This window comes from Sciurus vulgaris (genome assembly GCF_902686455.1).
Source record: "Sciurus vulgaris genome assembly, chromosome: 2".
Lineage (NCBI taxonomy): Eukaryota > Metazoa > Chordata > Mammalia > Rodentia > Sciuridae > Sciurus > Sciurus vulgaris.
In genome coordinates, this window is record NC_136462.1 from 34,173,096 (window position 1) to 34,186,178 (window position 13,083).

General features: G+C 52.0%; 1 protein-coding gene across 1 annotated transcript in view; it reads right to left on the minus strand.

Moving 5' to 3' along the window:
• Nucleotides 1–297: 297 nt before the first annotated feature.
• GALNT16 (polypeptide N-acetylgalactosaminyltransferase 16) overlaps nucleotides 298–13,083 on the minus strand; it is an 81,640-nt gene continuing 68,854 nt past the window's right edge. The window contains exons 12-16 of the mRNA XM_079127108.1: nucleotides 12,773–12,865; nucleotides 11,255–11,338; nucleotides 6,320–6,461; nucleotides 5,616–5,741; nucleotides 298–2,659 (exon numbers count right to left, since the gene is read on the minus strand). Coding sequence (XP_078983234.1) covers nucleotides 2,522–2,659; nucleotides 5,616–5,741; nucleotides 6,320–6,461; nucleotides 11,255–11,338; nucleotides 12,773–12,865 — 583 coding nt within the window. The 3' untranslated portion in view covers nucleotides 298–2,521. The remainder of the gene's footprint in view (nucleotides 2,660–5,615; nucleotides 5,742–6,319; nucleotides 6,462–11,254; nucleotides 11,339–12,772; nucleotides 12,866–13,083) is intronic.

A 13,083-nucleotide genomic window follows, 5' to 3' on the forward strand; every position in this document is an offset into this window, starting at 1 on the left:
GCAGCTCAGAGGGGCCAGAGTGGGCTCCCAGGGTAGGAGAGAAGGTTGGCTAAAGGTGAGCACAGTGGTAGGGCCACCTACATTTCCATTTCTAAGTCCCACAGTGTCCTTCAGTGAGGTAACAGGAGCCTGGGCTGAGCTGGTTCCTGGGATTTGGTCCCTGCTGGCTCTCCCCAGAGAGGCTGGCCCAGCTGCAGGAGAGGGTGAGACTTGAGCATGTGCATTTCACTTTCTCGGAGCCGAGGAAGCGGGTGCTGCTTGGAGCTGGAGTCAGAAAGGAAGGCACTGGCGCACGTGAACATGTAAGAAGTGGTTTTATTCCAGGTGTGGTTTCATAAAGACAATGTCCTTGAGGGCAGCTAGTGGCACATGCTTTGGTCAAGAAGAGGAAAAGCAAAAACAGAATGGGCCGAGTCCCCACCCAGGACAGCTGAGAAGTCCAGAAGTTCCATGGCTGACCATGGAAACGAGGCGCGACCCTCTCAAAGGCCCTCTGAGCTGCAGTCCTTACATTCAAGAGAAGCCCGTGCTCCCGGCCCCAAAGGTCCACGCCGGACACGGCCTAGGCTCTAGGGAGAGGACGCCGCCCCAACCCTGGTTCTGTCCTAGGCTGAGCAGGAGCTTTCCGGATGAACAGGGATCTGAAGCCAGGCTTGCAGATGGCGGCGGATGAAACTCCACAACGGAGAATGGGAGAAGTGTGGCCACCAAGGCAAAGGACCCCACGCCGTGAGTCCACGGGTGCACTCGTACCTGGGCACAGGACCACTGCTGGAGTGTGCTGGTGAGAGCCAGGAGGCGAGAGGACACTGCTGGAGAGCCCTTGGTGTGGGTGCTGGGGACCACGAACACTTGGCTTTCAACCCCAAGGGCCGTGTGGAGGGAACAAGGCGATGGCTGTTTGGGTGCAGCAGGAGGGAGTTTGGGGGGGCTGCAGCTCAGATAGATGGTAGCTACAATCCAGAGCAGAGGCCTAGACCCTTTGGGACCAGGGACCTCTTTAAGAAGCTAGAGAAATCCCTCTTTTCCTGGATCTCTCCCTAGGAAGATACACACACACACACACACACACACACACACACACCACATTGGGGACAATTTCTGGAAATTCCTAGACCTTCTAGAATGCATGAACTCCCTAGAATGTGTCTCTCTTCTATGAAAGATTGAGTGCTCCTGGGGTAGGAATGTCCACCCCAGGCTGGTTTGCTTTCGGATGGAGACCCCAGGGGTCCTGGTACCAACAGTTTTTTTTCCAAGATCATACTGCCCAAGCCAGTGGCCAGGGTCAGGTGCTGAAGGAAAGAGCAAAAGGAATCTCAAGACAAGGCCACAGGGGAACTGGGAGTTCTCCACACAAACAGGAGCCACCAGCCAGCTTCCCGCAGAGTGCAATGGAATCCCTCCTGATCAAGGGAATCCCTCCTGTAAGGACAAGGGACCAAGGATGTGGTTTGGCCAGGCAACTAGCTCCTAGTGACTCAGGGGCTGTTCATGCTCTGAAAGGTCACATTCTTATCAGTCACCCGATATGCTATATTTACAGAGGCAAAGTACTTTGAGAAAGCAAGGTTCAAACCCACAAACAAGGGTGGGGTTGCTCAAGGGTGTATGGTGGCTGCCTATTTCCCCATTGGACCCAGGAGGAGAGACAGGGCACCAGATGTCATTAAGGCCCGTGAGAGAGGTCTCAGCCTGACACAGGGCCAAACAGAAGTAGAGTTCTTTGAATAAGTTGCACCCCAAGTCTGCCCTTAAAGATCCCTCTGCAGCCTCCTGCTACAACTGTGGGCACCCACAGCGTTCAGGCTGGAGGCGCATGTGGGCACAGGTCTTGGGATTGGGAAGTGTGGGTGGGACACTTCTGGGGAAGAAACCTTGTTCTTTTGTTGCTTTGCTGCTCCTCCATCTATATTCTGCAAATTCTCCATCCCCTGCTCCCAGGATCCCGCCCCTCCCACACCCAACCCCTGGGTTTGGCATCTCTCAGGGCCCTGAGCTTCTCAGCTCCTTCTGGTTCTCTACCTGCCCCTGCAGATGGCCCCCTCTCTCTTTCCCTCTCTTCTCAGCCTTAAGCCTCTCTACAGCCTGCCCGTTTTCTCCTCTAAGGCTGTCCCCAGTAGCAGGCCCCAGTCCCTACTTGGTCCCTCTGTGCGCCTCTGTCCTCCGCACCCCCAGACAACAGGGGAGGGCCCACACAGCACTGTTTGAGTCCCATGTAGGGCCCAGGGAGAGGACAAAGGGCCAGGGGCACCTTCCCAGTCCCTAGCCAGCAACAGCCTGGCACCATGACCATCTCCTCTCCCGGGGCAAGGCCAGGGTGGCACAAAGGACACTGGGTGTGCCCTCGGCATCCTCCCCGGAACAAGCTTTGGAGTAATGTGTGTCGTGGCAGGGGTGTTTGCTGATGACTCCGGCAGAAATGTGAGGAGATGGAAACGGCCCGTTTGACACTCCCACCCCAATCCCCTTCCGGTCCCAAAGTCTCATGCAAAAGGTACAGGAGGCCCTGGGGCTACTGTCATGTGTGTGGCAGCAGCTGCCACTGCTGGGCCTGGGCATCAGCTTGGCACTTGCTGGTCACCAGTTGGGCAGGCTTCATCTCCAGGCAGAGGCCGCTGACTGAATGCTGGATGAAAGACCCTTTTCTCCTCCATTTCTGGGAAGAAGAGAGAAGAGAAGGAGGGACACCAGAGTGCAATGGTTAGAAATAATAATGATGTATGTATCTTCATTTCACTCATCTCCCCACTTAAAACAGACTGTGTGTCCCTTATGTAAGTGTCTGCCCATCCTGCCAAGCTTGAAGTCCCATCCCTCCCAACAGGGCACCTGTTTGGCAAAAAGCTGCTGTCTGGACCAGAAGAGGCAATGCAGATGCCCAGGGGCTGCATCCAGCCCGAGATGTATTTGGTTTGGACAGAACAGTGTTTATTTAAAGTTTGGCTTAGTTACTACATACAAATCTGCATGTCGAGCTTCTATTTGGACATTAGGCCGGATTTCTTAAGCGGCATCAGTTGGCTGGGCTGAGGACTTGCCTTCTCTCTGCTCTGGATGGGGCTTTTGTTCTCTAGTTTGTCACAGTCACTGCCTGGTCCTCAGGGGCTTCTAATCCAGCTCCCTGTAGGAACTTAAGTTTGCGAGCCTTGGCCTAGGTGACTCTTATTCCTGTGAACAAGATTTCTTCTTCCTGGCCGGGTGTGGTGGCGCACGCCTGTAATCCCAGTGGCTTGGGAGGTTGAAGCAGGAGGACTGTGAGTTCAAAGCCAGCCTCAGCAAAAGCGAGATGCTAAGCAACTCAGTGAGACCCTATCTCTAAATAAAATACCAAATAGGGCTGGGGACGTGGCTCAGTGGTTGAGTGCCCCTGAGTTCAATCCCCAATACCTGCCCCCAAAATGATTTCTCCTTCCTGCAGTGCTAAGCTTCTGACTCAGCACGTAACCACGAAGCTGATTACCTCCGTCTCAGGGCCTCCTGGCCACTCACTTCTGGGACTGGCCAGAGATACTGTGTCGAGTCGCAGCCCTTTATCGGCACAGTCTCCGTTTGTGCAGTTCCTCATTATGTAAGTGAGGAGACAGTCCCAGGGAGACGCAAGGAATGCCAAGCAAGGACCGCTGACCCCACTGACCTGGTCTAAGGCACAGGAGCCTGTCTGGCACATTAAACCCACCCAACCGGCCGAAGGAGGACCAAGGAGAGAGGCCCAGATTCCAGAAGGCTTTGTCTGAGAGAGCTGCTTATGCTGTCCTGGGAGGGGAGGGGCAGAGTCCCAGAGTGCTTGGGGACCTGGCAGGACTCACAGGAGCAGAATGAACGGGCCCAGGAGAGTCCTGTAAGCCCTGCAGGCTGGGTCGGCACAAAGGGGAAAACGGATGCTCAGCCCCAGAGAAGTATTTGAGTGCAGGCTGCCCGGACACCTCCCAGGTCTGTCCTCAACTAGGAGAGGGTGGGCGTGGCTCAAGGCTTTCCCTTCATGGAGGTCCGAGCTCCCGGTGAAGGCACACTATGCACCGTCTCTGCTGCTGGGCTGGGCAGAGGATGGGCAGCCTCAGGGCAGAAAGGATAAGCTGCACCCCCACCAGTCAGAAAGCTTCAGAAGTCCGGTATGGTTGGGTTGGCGCTCAGCTATGATTATAGCCACTTGGGAGGCTGAGATAGGAGAATCACAAGTTCGAGGCCAGCCTCAGCATTTTAGTGAGGCTCTAAGCAACTTAGTGAGACCCTGTCTCAAAAATAAAAAATAAAAAGAACCGGGCATGTAGCTTGGGTAAAGCGTCCCTGGGTTCGATCCCTAGTACCAAAAGGGGAAAAAAGCAGTTCAGAACTATTCAGAGGGACCAGCAAGCAGGTCATGGAGCTCTGAGACACCCCTGCCACACACACACACACACACACACCCACCCAAACTAGAAGAGGACCTGGCTGCTTTTCCAGAATGGAATAGCAAACTCCCAATCATCCCTGAAAAGCCAGCTGGCCCTGGGAAGAAGAAGAGGGGTGGGTAGAAGCGGAGAGCCAGCCCTCCATCCACCCTGGCACTGACTACAGGTGGCCAACACAGGAAGCACTACCAGGAGGGAGGGCAGGGCAAGGGCTGCAGTAGCCTCTGGCCTTGAGTCCCCCTCCCCAGGGACAGGCAGCACCTCCGGCCAGGAAGGGAACAGCACAGAAGGGAGCTCGGCTGATCCCAGAAACCTGGCCTCCACTGCCCCTCAGTTACTGCTGTGCCCTGAGCAAGTGACTTGGGCTCTCCAAGCCATCAGTTTCTCCCTCCCAGCTTGCCTCCCAGGACTCATGGAGAGAGTGAGGAGAGTGGACATGTGAGGCTGGTCGGGCCAGCCTAGAAATCACTGTATTTGCTGGGCGTGGTGACACATGCCTGTAATCCCAGCAGTTTGGGAGGCTGAGGCAGGAGGATCGAGAGTTCAGTCAGCCTCAGCAAAAGGGAGGTGCTAAGCAACTCAGTGAGACCCTGTCTCTAAATAAAAAGTGCTGGGGATATGGCTTAGTGGTTAAGTGCCCCTGAGTTTGATCCCCAGTACCAAAATAAAAAGAAATCACTGTGTTTGGGTCTCAGTTTCCCCAGTCAGTCAAGAAATACTTTTGGGCACCTACTATGTGCTGGCTTATGTCAATGGGCTTAGGAGTCACACTGGCCAAGGTTTAAATGCTAGCCTTCCCAGACGTGTGATTTGACAACCTGTAATCAGCAAGCCTTACTTAACTGCCTAAAAAATGGGGCAGTATTGGAAGTACCTCACTTGATGGTTGGGAAGATCAGATGAGGTGATCTATGTAAAACTCCTAACACAGGCTGGCAGGGAGAGCTGACGCTTACTTGAGCTGTGTAGTTGTCAGGGGCCAGGGATACAGTATTAACAAGACAAACTTCCTGTCCTCAGACCTACAGGGCTAACATTAAACAAATACCTAAAGAAGCATTTCCGCATAAGCAAAATAGTAGGTTGGCTCTAGAGGTTCACTTAGGCCCCATGGATCCTCATTCTGGAAGCTTCTCTGACTCCAGATTCCTGCCAAGGTCTGCCACCTGCACTGCATGTCCCCCTGGGGTTGCTGGCCAACCGTGCCCAGGAGTGGAGACTTACCTGCTTGCCTTCTCTTGAGTTGCACACCTGCAGTATGACTGGGGACCCGGGAGAGGACATTAAGGTGGAGGTGGCAGCCAGGCACTTCCCCTGCTGCTGGATGAGATGGTCACTGAATAGCCATGCCTGTAAGACAAGAAAAGGACAGTTCTAAATGGTTAAATGGGTAGATAAGTAAAAAAGAAAACACGATGTGTATTTTTTAGAATATTTTTACAAATAATTGTAGAAACTAGGAGTGGGTATATGGGTATTTACTGGACAATTCTTTCAATTTTTTTGTATGTTTGAAAATTTTCATAATCAAATGCTGAGGTGAGGAAGCTTAGCTGGAGCTGGCCAGAGGGAGATCAAGAAAATACCAAGGGACCCTGGGTGGGGGATGATAGGACATGGAGCCAGGCAGCCAGGGGGTGGCTGATGTGGGTGTGACACTCATGTTTGCTCATGTGTGCACAGTCCAGGCCTGCTGCTCCTGACATGGCTGCGACCAGGAGAGAAGGGCCCTCCAAGCTTTTCTCCCACTGCATGCTGGGAAGCCACATGGCAGGAGCACTGAGAGGTCCCTGGGAAGGAGGGCCTGTGGAGGGTGTAGCTAGACAGGATGAGAACTAGCCCAGGGAAGCTCCTGACCCCATTCCTGGCCAATGTTCCTGGCTCCTCTCCTGCTCCCAGATCTGACCCCCACGCCCTTCCCAGCTTACCTGGGCTGGTGGGGGATTCTTGGCAGACCCTCTGCAGATCCCCATTCCAAGCAGAAAGTCCCCAGCTGTGTTCTGGCCCTGGGATTCTAAGCAATTAACCCCCTGCTTAATGATGCCAGGGAGCACTTCCTTCACCGGGACACTGAGGGAGAAGGCAGCAGTTAGGCTGGTCTGTGGGAAGCCATCCTTATTTAGCAGAATCAGACTAGGTTGAGCCATGGGACCCAGAGGCCTGGCTTCTAGGAACTGCCGGGAAGCATGTAGTGCTGCGTGGGAGTGGTTCCCTGTCTCCTTCTGGAATTTTCCCCTAAGAGAATGGCCTCCCTACCTCCACCCTACCTGTCCATCACAGAAGAGGCTCCTCCCAGTCCTGGCCCCCTTTACCTGTATATTATACATGAAGGAGAGTTGGGCGCCTGCATGTTGTAAGAGGCCAGAGCTGGTATGGCCGGACCCTTCACGCCCCTCTCATAAAAAGAGCATTGGCTCTCATGTGTTCATGGAGTAGATAAGTTTTTTGGGTAATAGACAGAAAAACCACCAATATCCTCCTCCAGCAGATAACCCTTTCCTCTTCCACGTGGGACGAGGCAGAGAGGACCCCCACACTGGTCCTCTGCCCTCCCTGGCCTACCCATGCCCTTTGGCAGAGGGCAGTACCCAGGCACAAGGTCACTATGACCTGCAGTCCTGGTCAGCAGGGGAAGGGGAGGGACGGGGCAGCCTCAGCCCCAGTGTTTTCCTGAGATTCCCTGAAGGACAGGTCTGAGACAGACGACCCTGGAAGGAGAGAGCTCAGATCAGAACACAAGGCCTGAAAACGGGAAGCCCGGGGAAAGGTTGGGGCCTCATCGTGGGACTAACAACCATCTCAAAATGTCAAGGAAGGGGTGGTTTTGAAGAGGCAAACTTAAAACACACAGATATGAAAATGTGTTCCATCTCATTAAGGATTAAAGAAATACATATTAGTTGCCACTCTGTGTTTTCCACGTAGACTTGCATACGCACATCATGCATGTATACAGTTAATGACAGAATTCGTGAGATTGAATCTTCTCATATCCCACCAGTGAGAGCATAAATTAGTCCAACTTGGGTAGTGTGGTATTATGTATCAAAGCCCTTAAAAATGTGCATAGATCTGACCTAACAATGCTACTTCCAGGAATTTATCCTATGGAAAAAATTAAAGATGTCTTAAAAGATATTCATCTCAAAATGGCTGACATTGAAAACATTGGAAATTCCTAGTTGTCCAACAATAGGGGCAGGGCTACATCAATTCTGGTTTATCCACAGGATAGGAGATCCTACAGCTATTATAAATGACTTTGTGAAAGACTATCAGGTAATTTGGAAAAATATTCACAGCATATTGTCAAGTTAAATAGACATGTTGCAAAATAATATATTATTAAAACATTTTCAAAATTTTTTTTAGTTGTAGATGAACACAATACCTTTATTTTATTTACTTATTTTTATGTGGTGTTGAGGATTGAACCCAGTGCCTCACACATGCTAGGCAAGTCCTCTGCCACTGAGTGACAGTCCCTGCATGCACAGGGTAATGAACCTAGAGGGCTGCTAGATCCGGCTGGCGTGGTCCTGTATATCTGGGTTTCTTGGATTATGGACCACCAGGGGGTGACAAGGAACCAGGAGGGTAGAATCTGACCTGTGTCTACTCTTACCTGCCTCCTGGTCTCTCCGTCAAAGAAAACACGCGCCTGGGGTGGGGATATGCTAACATTTCTGGCACTCCTTGATGCAGACACCTTGTAGGATCTTGACCAAACCAGGGCTTCCTCAGGCTGGCCGGAAACCACGGAACCCCAGAACCGACCAGCTCTCAGGAGGGCACTTTCATGTTCTCTCGCTCACCCCTTGCAGCAGCAAGCCTGCCTCCAGACTCCCCTTGAGAGGTTGTGCAGCTCCAAAGCAGAGGTGGCAAGCTGCTGGCCTCTGAGCAGAATCTGGCTCTCAGAAATGTTTTGCCTGACCCGTCCAGGGTGGTTGTTATTTGGTTTTAATTAGTTGACAGTAATTTTTAAATTTAATAGAATAGAAAAATCTGAGTTCAGACTCTCTTGAGGAAATAGAAAGATCAAGGCTCACTGAGCCCCCACCATTCCAGCATGCCGCTTATCCACCACCCGTGTGGTAGCTGTCCCTGCCGGGCTCGGCCTTCGCATCCCGGATTGCCGCAGGCCTCACCATTCCCTCTTATCTCATCCCACCCACTTGACTTAGTTACATTACCTGTCTGACCACTGTAAAGATTCGAGTTTGCAACACTTGGTAGGTGCAAGGGGTTTGGGGACAATAGCTCCACCCTCTCTGCCTTGTCCAGTGACACTGTGTTATACTTCCCTCTCTGCCGAGACAAGAGGCCTGCTGAGCCCCTATGAGCTGCGTGAGGAGGGGGGTGTGGAGATGCTGTGAAGGGTCCAGGGTCGTTCCTGACCCTCCTGTGCTCTGCTTCTCCCCACTTGTGTGCCGGCTGATCAGCTTATAGGGGTGAGGGAGGCACTCAGTGTGGCTAGCGAAGAAACCCTGAGCTGGACAGCAAGCTCAAGAGCAGGTGCAGCTTCTGATGTGACTCTGTGGCAGTGGTCTGGGGGCCGTGGGGTGGCAGTCATCACCCTTCCCCAGCTGCCTTCCAGGGGACTAAGCTGCCCTCTGAAGTCTACCTCTGATTCCCTTTCTGTGGGCCTGCTCCAAGCAGGACTGCCATTAGACCTTAAGAAGTAAGATTTATAGAAATAAGGTATCTATTTCTCAAGCTGCTCCACTTCGATCCATTAGAAAGTTGTCATAATACACTGGTTAGAATATCTCCTGCCATCTGCTTGGGATTAGAACAAGCGCTCAGTGTCCACTCTGTGCCAGCACCCTCACAATGCACAGCCCACACCACCGTTCCTGACAGGCCTGATGAAGGCAATAAACTAGCAGCTGCTGAGGCCAACTGCAGAGTGCTGGACTGACAGGGGACAGAGCTGTGGTAGAGGTGCAGGCAGGCCTAGGAAAGGGACAGCCTTTCCTTCAAGCTCCTCTGTCTTCCTGTGACCATCTGAGCAATATGGGCAGCTGTCAGGCTTCTGGTTGGAAGGAAGCTGGTATCCTCAGGGCTAATACACCTCCTTTCTAACTGACGACTCATCCACTCCTGGCCTCTCACCCTTAGAACGGGGTGGGGGGTAGCAATCAGGATAGCAGGGTGACAAAAGCAACAGAAGGGGCTCCTGTTCCTCATTTAACATGGCTAGAGTGACGTACGCTCTTGACTTGGGATCCATCCAGGTATCTGACAGGGGCAGCACTGCTTCCTCATGGACTCTGGGGGATGCCGCTGCGGGCGGGGACTGAGGTATGGAGAGGGAGTGCCCACAGGCTTCCCAGTCCTGCCCCTGGGCCTGGGGTCCATGGGCTCCATCCACATGTGCAAACCCTGACAGGATGTAAAGAAACGTGTCACAGAAGTGACTCATGTGAATGAGTATCGTTCCCCTAAGAGCAGTCACTTCAGGAAGTTGTTCCCTTCTTACACTTTTAAATTAATGCTCTTCCCTACCCAGCTATTGTCCAGGGAGCTGGGGTTATCCAAGCCACCAGCTTTCTTCTAAGGCAGCTGCTATTGCTCAAATTGTTCTGGAGATTGCTTGAAGAGTCACTTCAGTCTTATTGAGACTTATTTGAGGCATGCCATATTGGGGACTTGGGATTGTGGTATCTGGGGTAATCATCTAGCTTATTCCCTGGGTGTGGTTTCGGCCTAAGTGTGGTCACTTTCCAGGCATCAAATGTGCCCTCCAAAGACAAAGATTTGCCTCTTTCAAGGACATGCAGGCTCTGAGGGGTGTAGTGCTCCAGACAGCCATGGCAACATCCTTGGAAGAGAGTGGTGGCAGAGGGGCAAGCTGTGGAGGGTGTAACTTAGACACCACGGAGGCACGCTGACTCTGCGATTTGTTCAGCGAACATGGTTATCAAGTGCCTCTGTGGTGACAGGCACTACTGTAGGTGCTGGGGATAGAGCAGTGGCCCAAACAGATCCAAACCTCTGTCCTCCTGGAGTTTACAGCAAGTTGACAACTGAATTAACGGGCCAGATGTATCCTAAATGCCAGTGAGGGTCATGGAGGAAAACCCAGCAGGGAATGGCAGGTAGGGCAGGCTGCTACCAGTCCACAGTGTTTAGAGAAAGTGTCTCTGAGAGGGGGACATTTGAATCAAGGTGAGAAAGTGAGTCACATGGACAGACCAAGATACTGAAAGGATTTGGAAATAGGACAAAGCAAGCCCCACCCGGCACCGTTCGCCCCCTGCAGTCCCGTTGAGGCTGCGCACAGGTCCCCAGGCGAGCGCACCCGCAGGACAACTGCATTCATATCTTGCTACCTCATCTGCTGGAAGAATGATTTGGTTTTTGGGTTTTGGGGGTTTGTTTGTTTGTTTGTTTTGCTTTTCATGATCTTGGAGATTATATTATCGGATGCACAATATTTGTTCAAACCAATGTGGATTCACTGAGCCCAGCTCCCTCTGAGAATCGTTTTTCCTCGTGCCCCAGCAGCAGATAAGCCTGCAGGATCTACCATAACTGCCTTCTGCTGTGGCTGCTTTATTTCCTCAGGATAAACTCCCAAAAGGAAGAGGATCGGTCAAAGGTGATGAGAGTTTCTGCAGCCTTTGCTGCATAGTGCAGTGCTGCAGGACAATATCCAGTCTGCTAAAAATTCAGTTCCTATCAATCACACCTAACAGATCCTGGTAATGCCCTCTTAATTTCCCCAGCGATTTGTCCCAAAGATAAACACTGGCAGCCAGAAGGAGTCAGACTGTGGCAGGGAGATCCCCTGGGTAGCACGGGTCCCCAAGCTGCTGGCCCTGGCCCAGACCCATGTGCCAGGTGAGGGCTACACTCACGTGAGCTCGGGGTAGACATTCTCCAGGTACCAGCGGAAGGACTTGCAGTCCATCTTCTTCCTCTGCTCGATCCGTGTGGCCACGCTGAGGGGAAGACAAGGCCCGGGCAAGGCCGCTGTGTGGGGAGGAAGCCTGGGAAGAGTGGCAGAGGCCCCTCTCCAGGCCCCAGGAGGTTGGTCCCCTCTTCCCGCCTACCTAAAGTGGCAAGGGTGGGAACCAGGGAAACCTGCCCTGTCCAGTCTTGGCCACTTGTCTCCTGTCATCCTCTGACCTGGAAGCTCACCAGATGTCCTGGCTCTCCCTATTTCCTCACCTCAAATCCTGCTTGGGGCTCACCTTTCTGGACAAGCCCAGACACACTTTGCCCAGGGTGTCTCACTCCTGAGACCTCAGTTAGCACACCACAAACTGGTCCTTATTTTGGCAGAGACTTCATGACCTAGAAATTGTCCTCTCCCGCTTTTCAGTTTAGGAGGAAGTGTCTGAACGACAAGAAGAGCGAACTTAGGATATCTTTCAGGTGTCAGAACCATCTAATGAGTCCTTGAAACACCTCAGTTCAGCTTCCTCACCCTCCTCAATCACACCAACCACAATGGCCACTGGCCGAGGACCCTCATTGCCACCAAGCCCAGTCTCAGTTTCTTCTACAGGAAACTGGGGGCGTGACTATTCACCTTGGGAGGTTTGTGTGAGAAGCAAATAAATTTAAAGAGACATGAAGCCCAGGATGGTTCTCAGTAGATGTTAGTTTCCCATTAAAAATATTTAATGACCTAACTCTTTTTAAATGATAGATATAGGGCTGGCGATGCAGCTCAGTTGGTAAGCACAAGGCTCTGGGTTCAATCCCCAGCACCACACACACACACACAAAAGACAGAGATAAACAAATGGAGGGAAGATGATTCATCCATGATTGATCATTAACAATGTTTTCAAACTTCTCTGACCACAACCTTAAGGAAGAGATAAATATATGTCTTATAGCATGACGTCTCACACCCCGAGAACACAAGCAGGTGTGCACACTGCACAAGTGAAATGAGAGTTTTAAGAATCAACACTTACCCTTAATTGCAATCAACTCTGATTTTCTAATCTAATCTAGGGCGCTTTTCTCTTTCTTTTTTAATGCTGGTCACAACTCACTAAGTTGATTTCACAACCCGTCTGCATTTTGAAAATGCTTAACTAGTCTGTAGTCATAACAGTCCATGACAGGAAAACAGAGGGACAGATCACAATTCTGAATGGGGTGGTGGAGGCAGAACCCGAAATGTGTTCCGCAGACGGCCCCTCCCTAAGACACCCCTCTTCCTGCAGGCAGCTCCTGGGCGGCAGGACCGGGGTCTTGTACCTGCATCCTGTACCCTCCCTGGGCCTAGAGGAGCCCAATCAGGGTCTGGTTGCCAGGGAGACCATGAGTAGCCCTGGCTGCACAGCACTTCATGTTGCTGGGGTCATGCTGACATGGGGAGGGAGGCAAGTGGTGGGGAGGCTTGCCAGAGGGCCCACCTGCCGAAGGCTTTCCCGATGGCCGAGGGCCGGGCTTCGTAGTAGTACTGCTTGTATTCATCCATCCACACCTCTGCAGTGCGCTTGGTGTTCCTAAGAGCAAAGGGCGGGTTAAGTTCACTAGAGAGGTGACAGGGGAGGGTTAGGATCAAGACAAGCTCTAAATGATTTTTGTTTGTTGATTAAAAACATATTTAAGAAAAAAGTTGAGCTCTATGAAGTACAAGGCAATGAGAATCTCAGGAATATAGGCAAAACAGGACCAATCAGGGTGGTCTAAGGGTATAGTCCTGTTGGAGGATGGTCTGTCA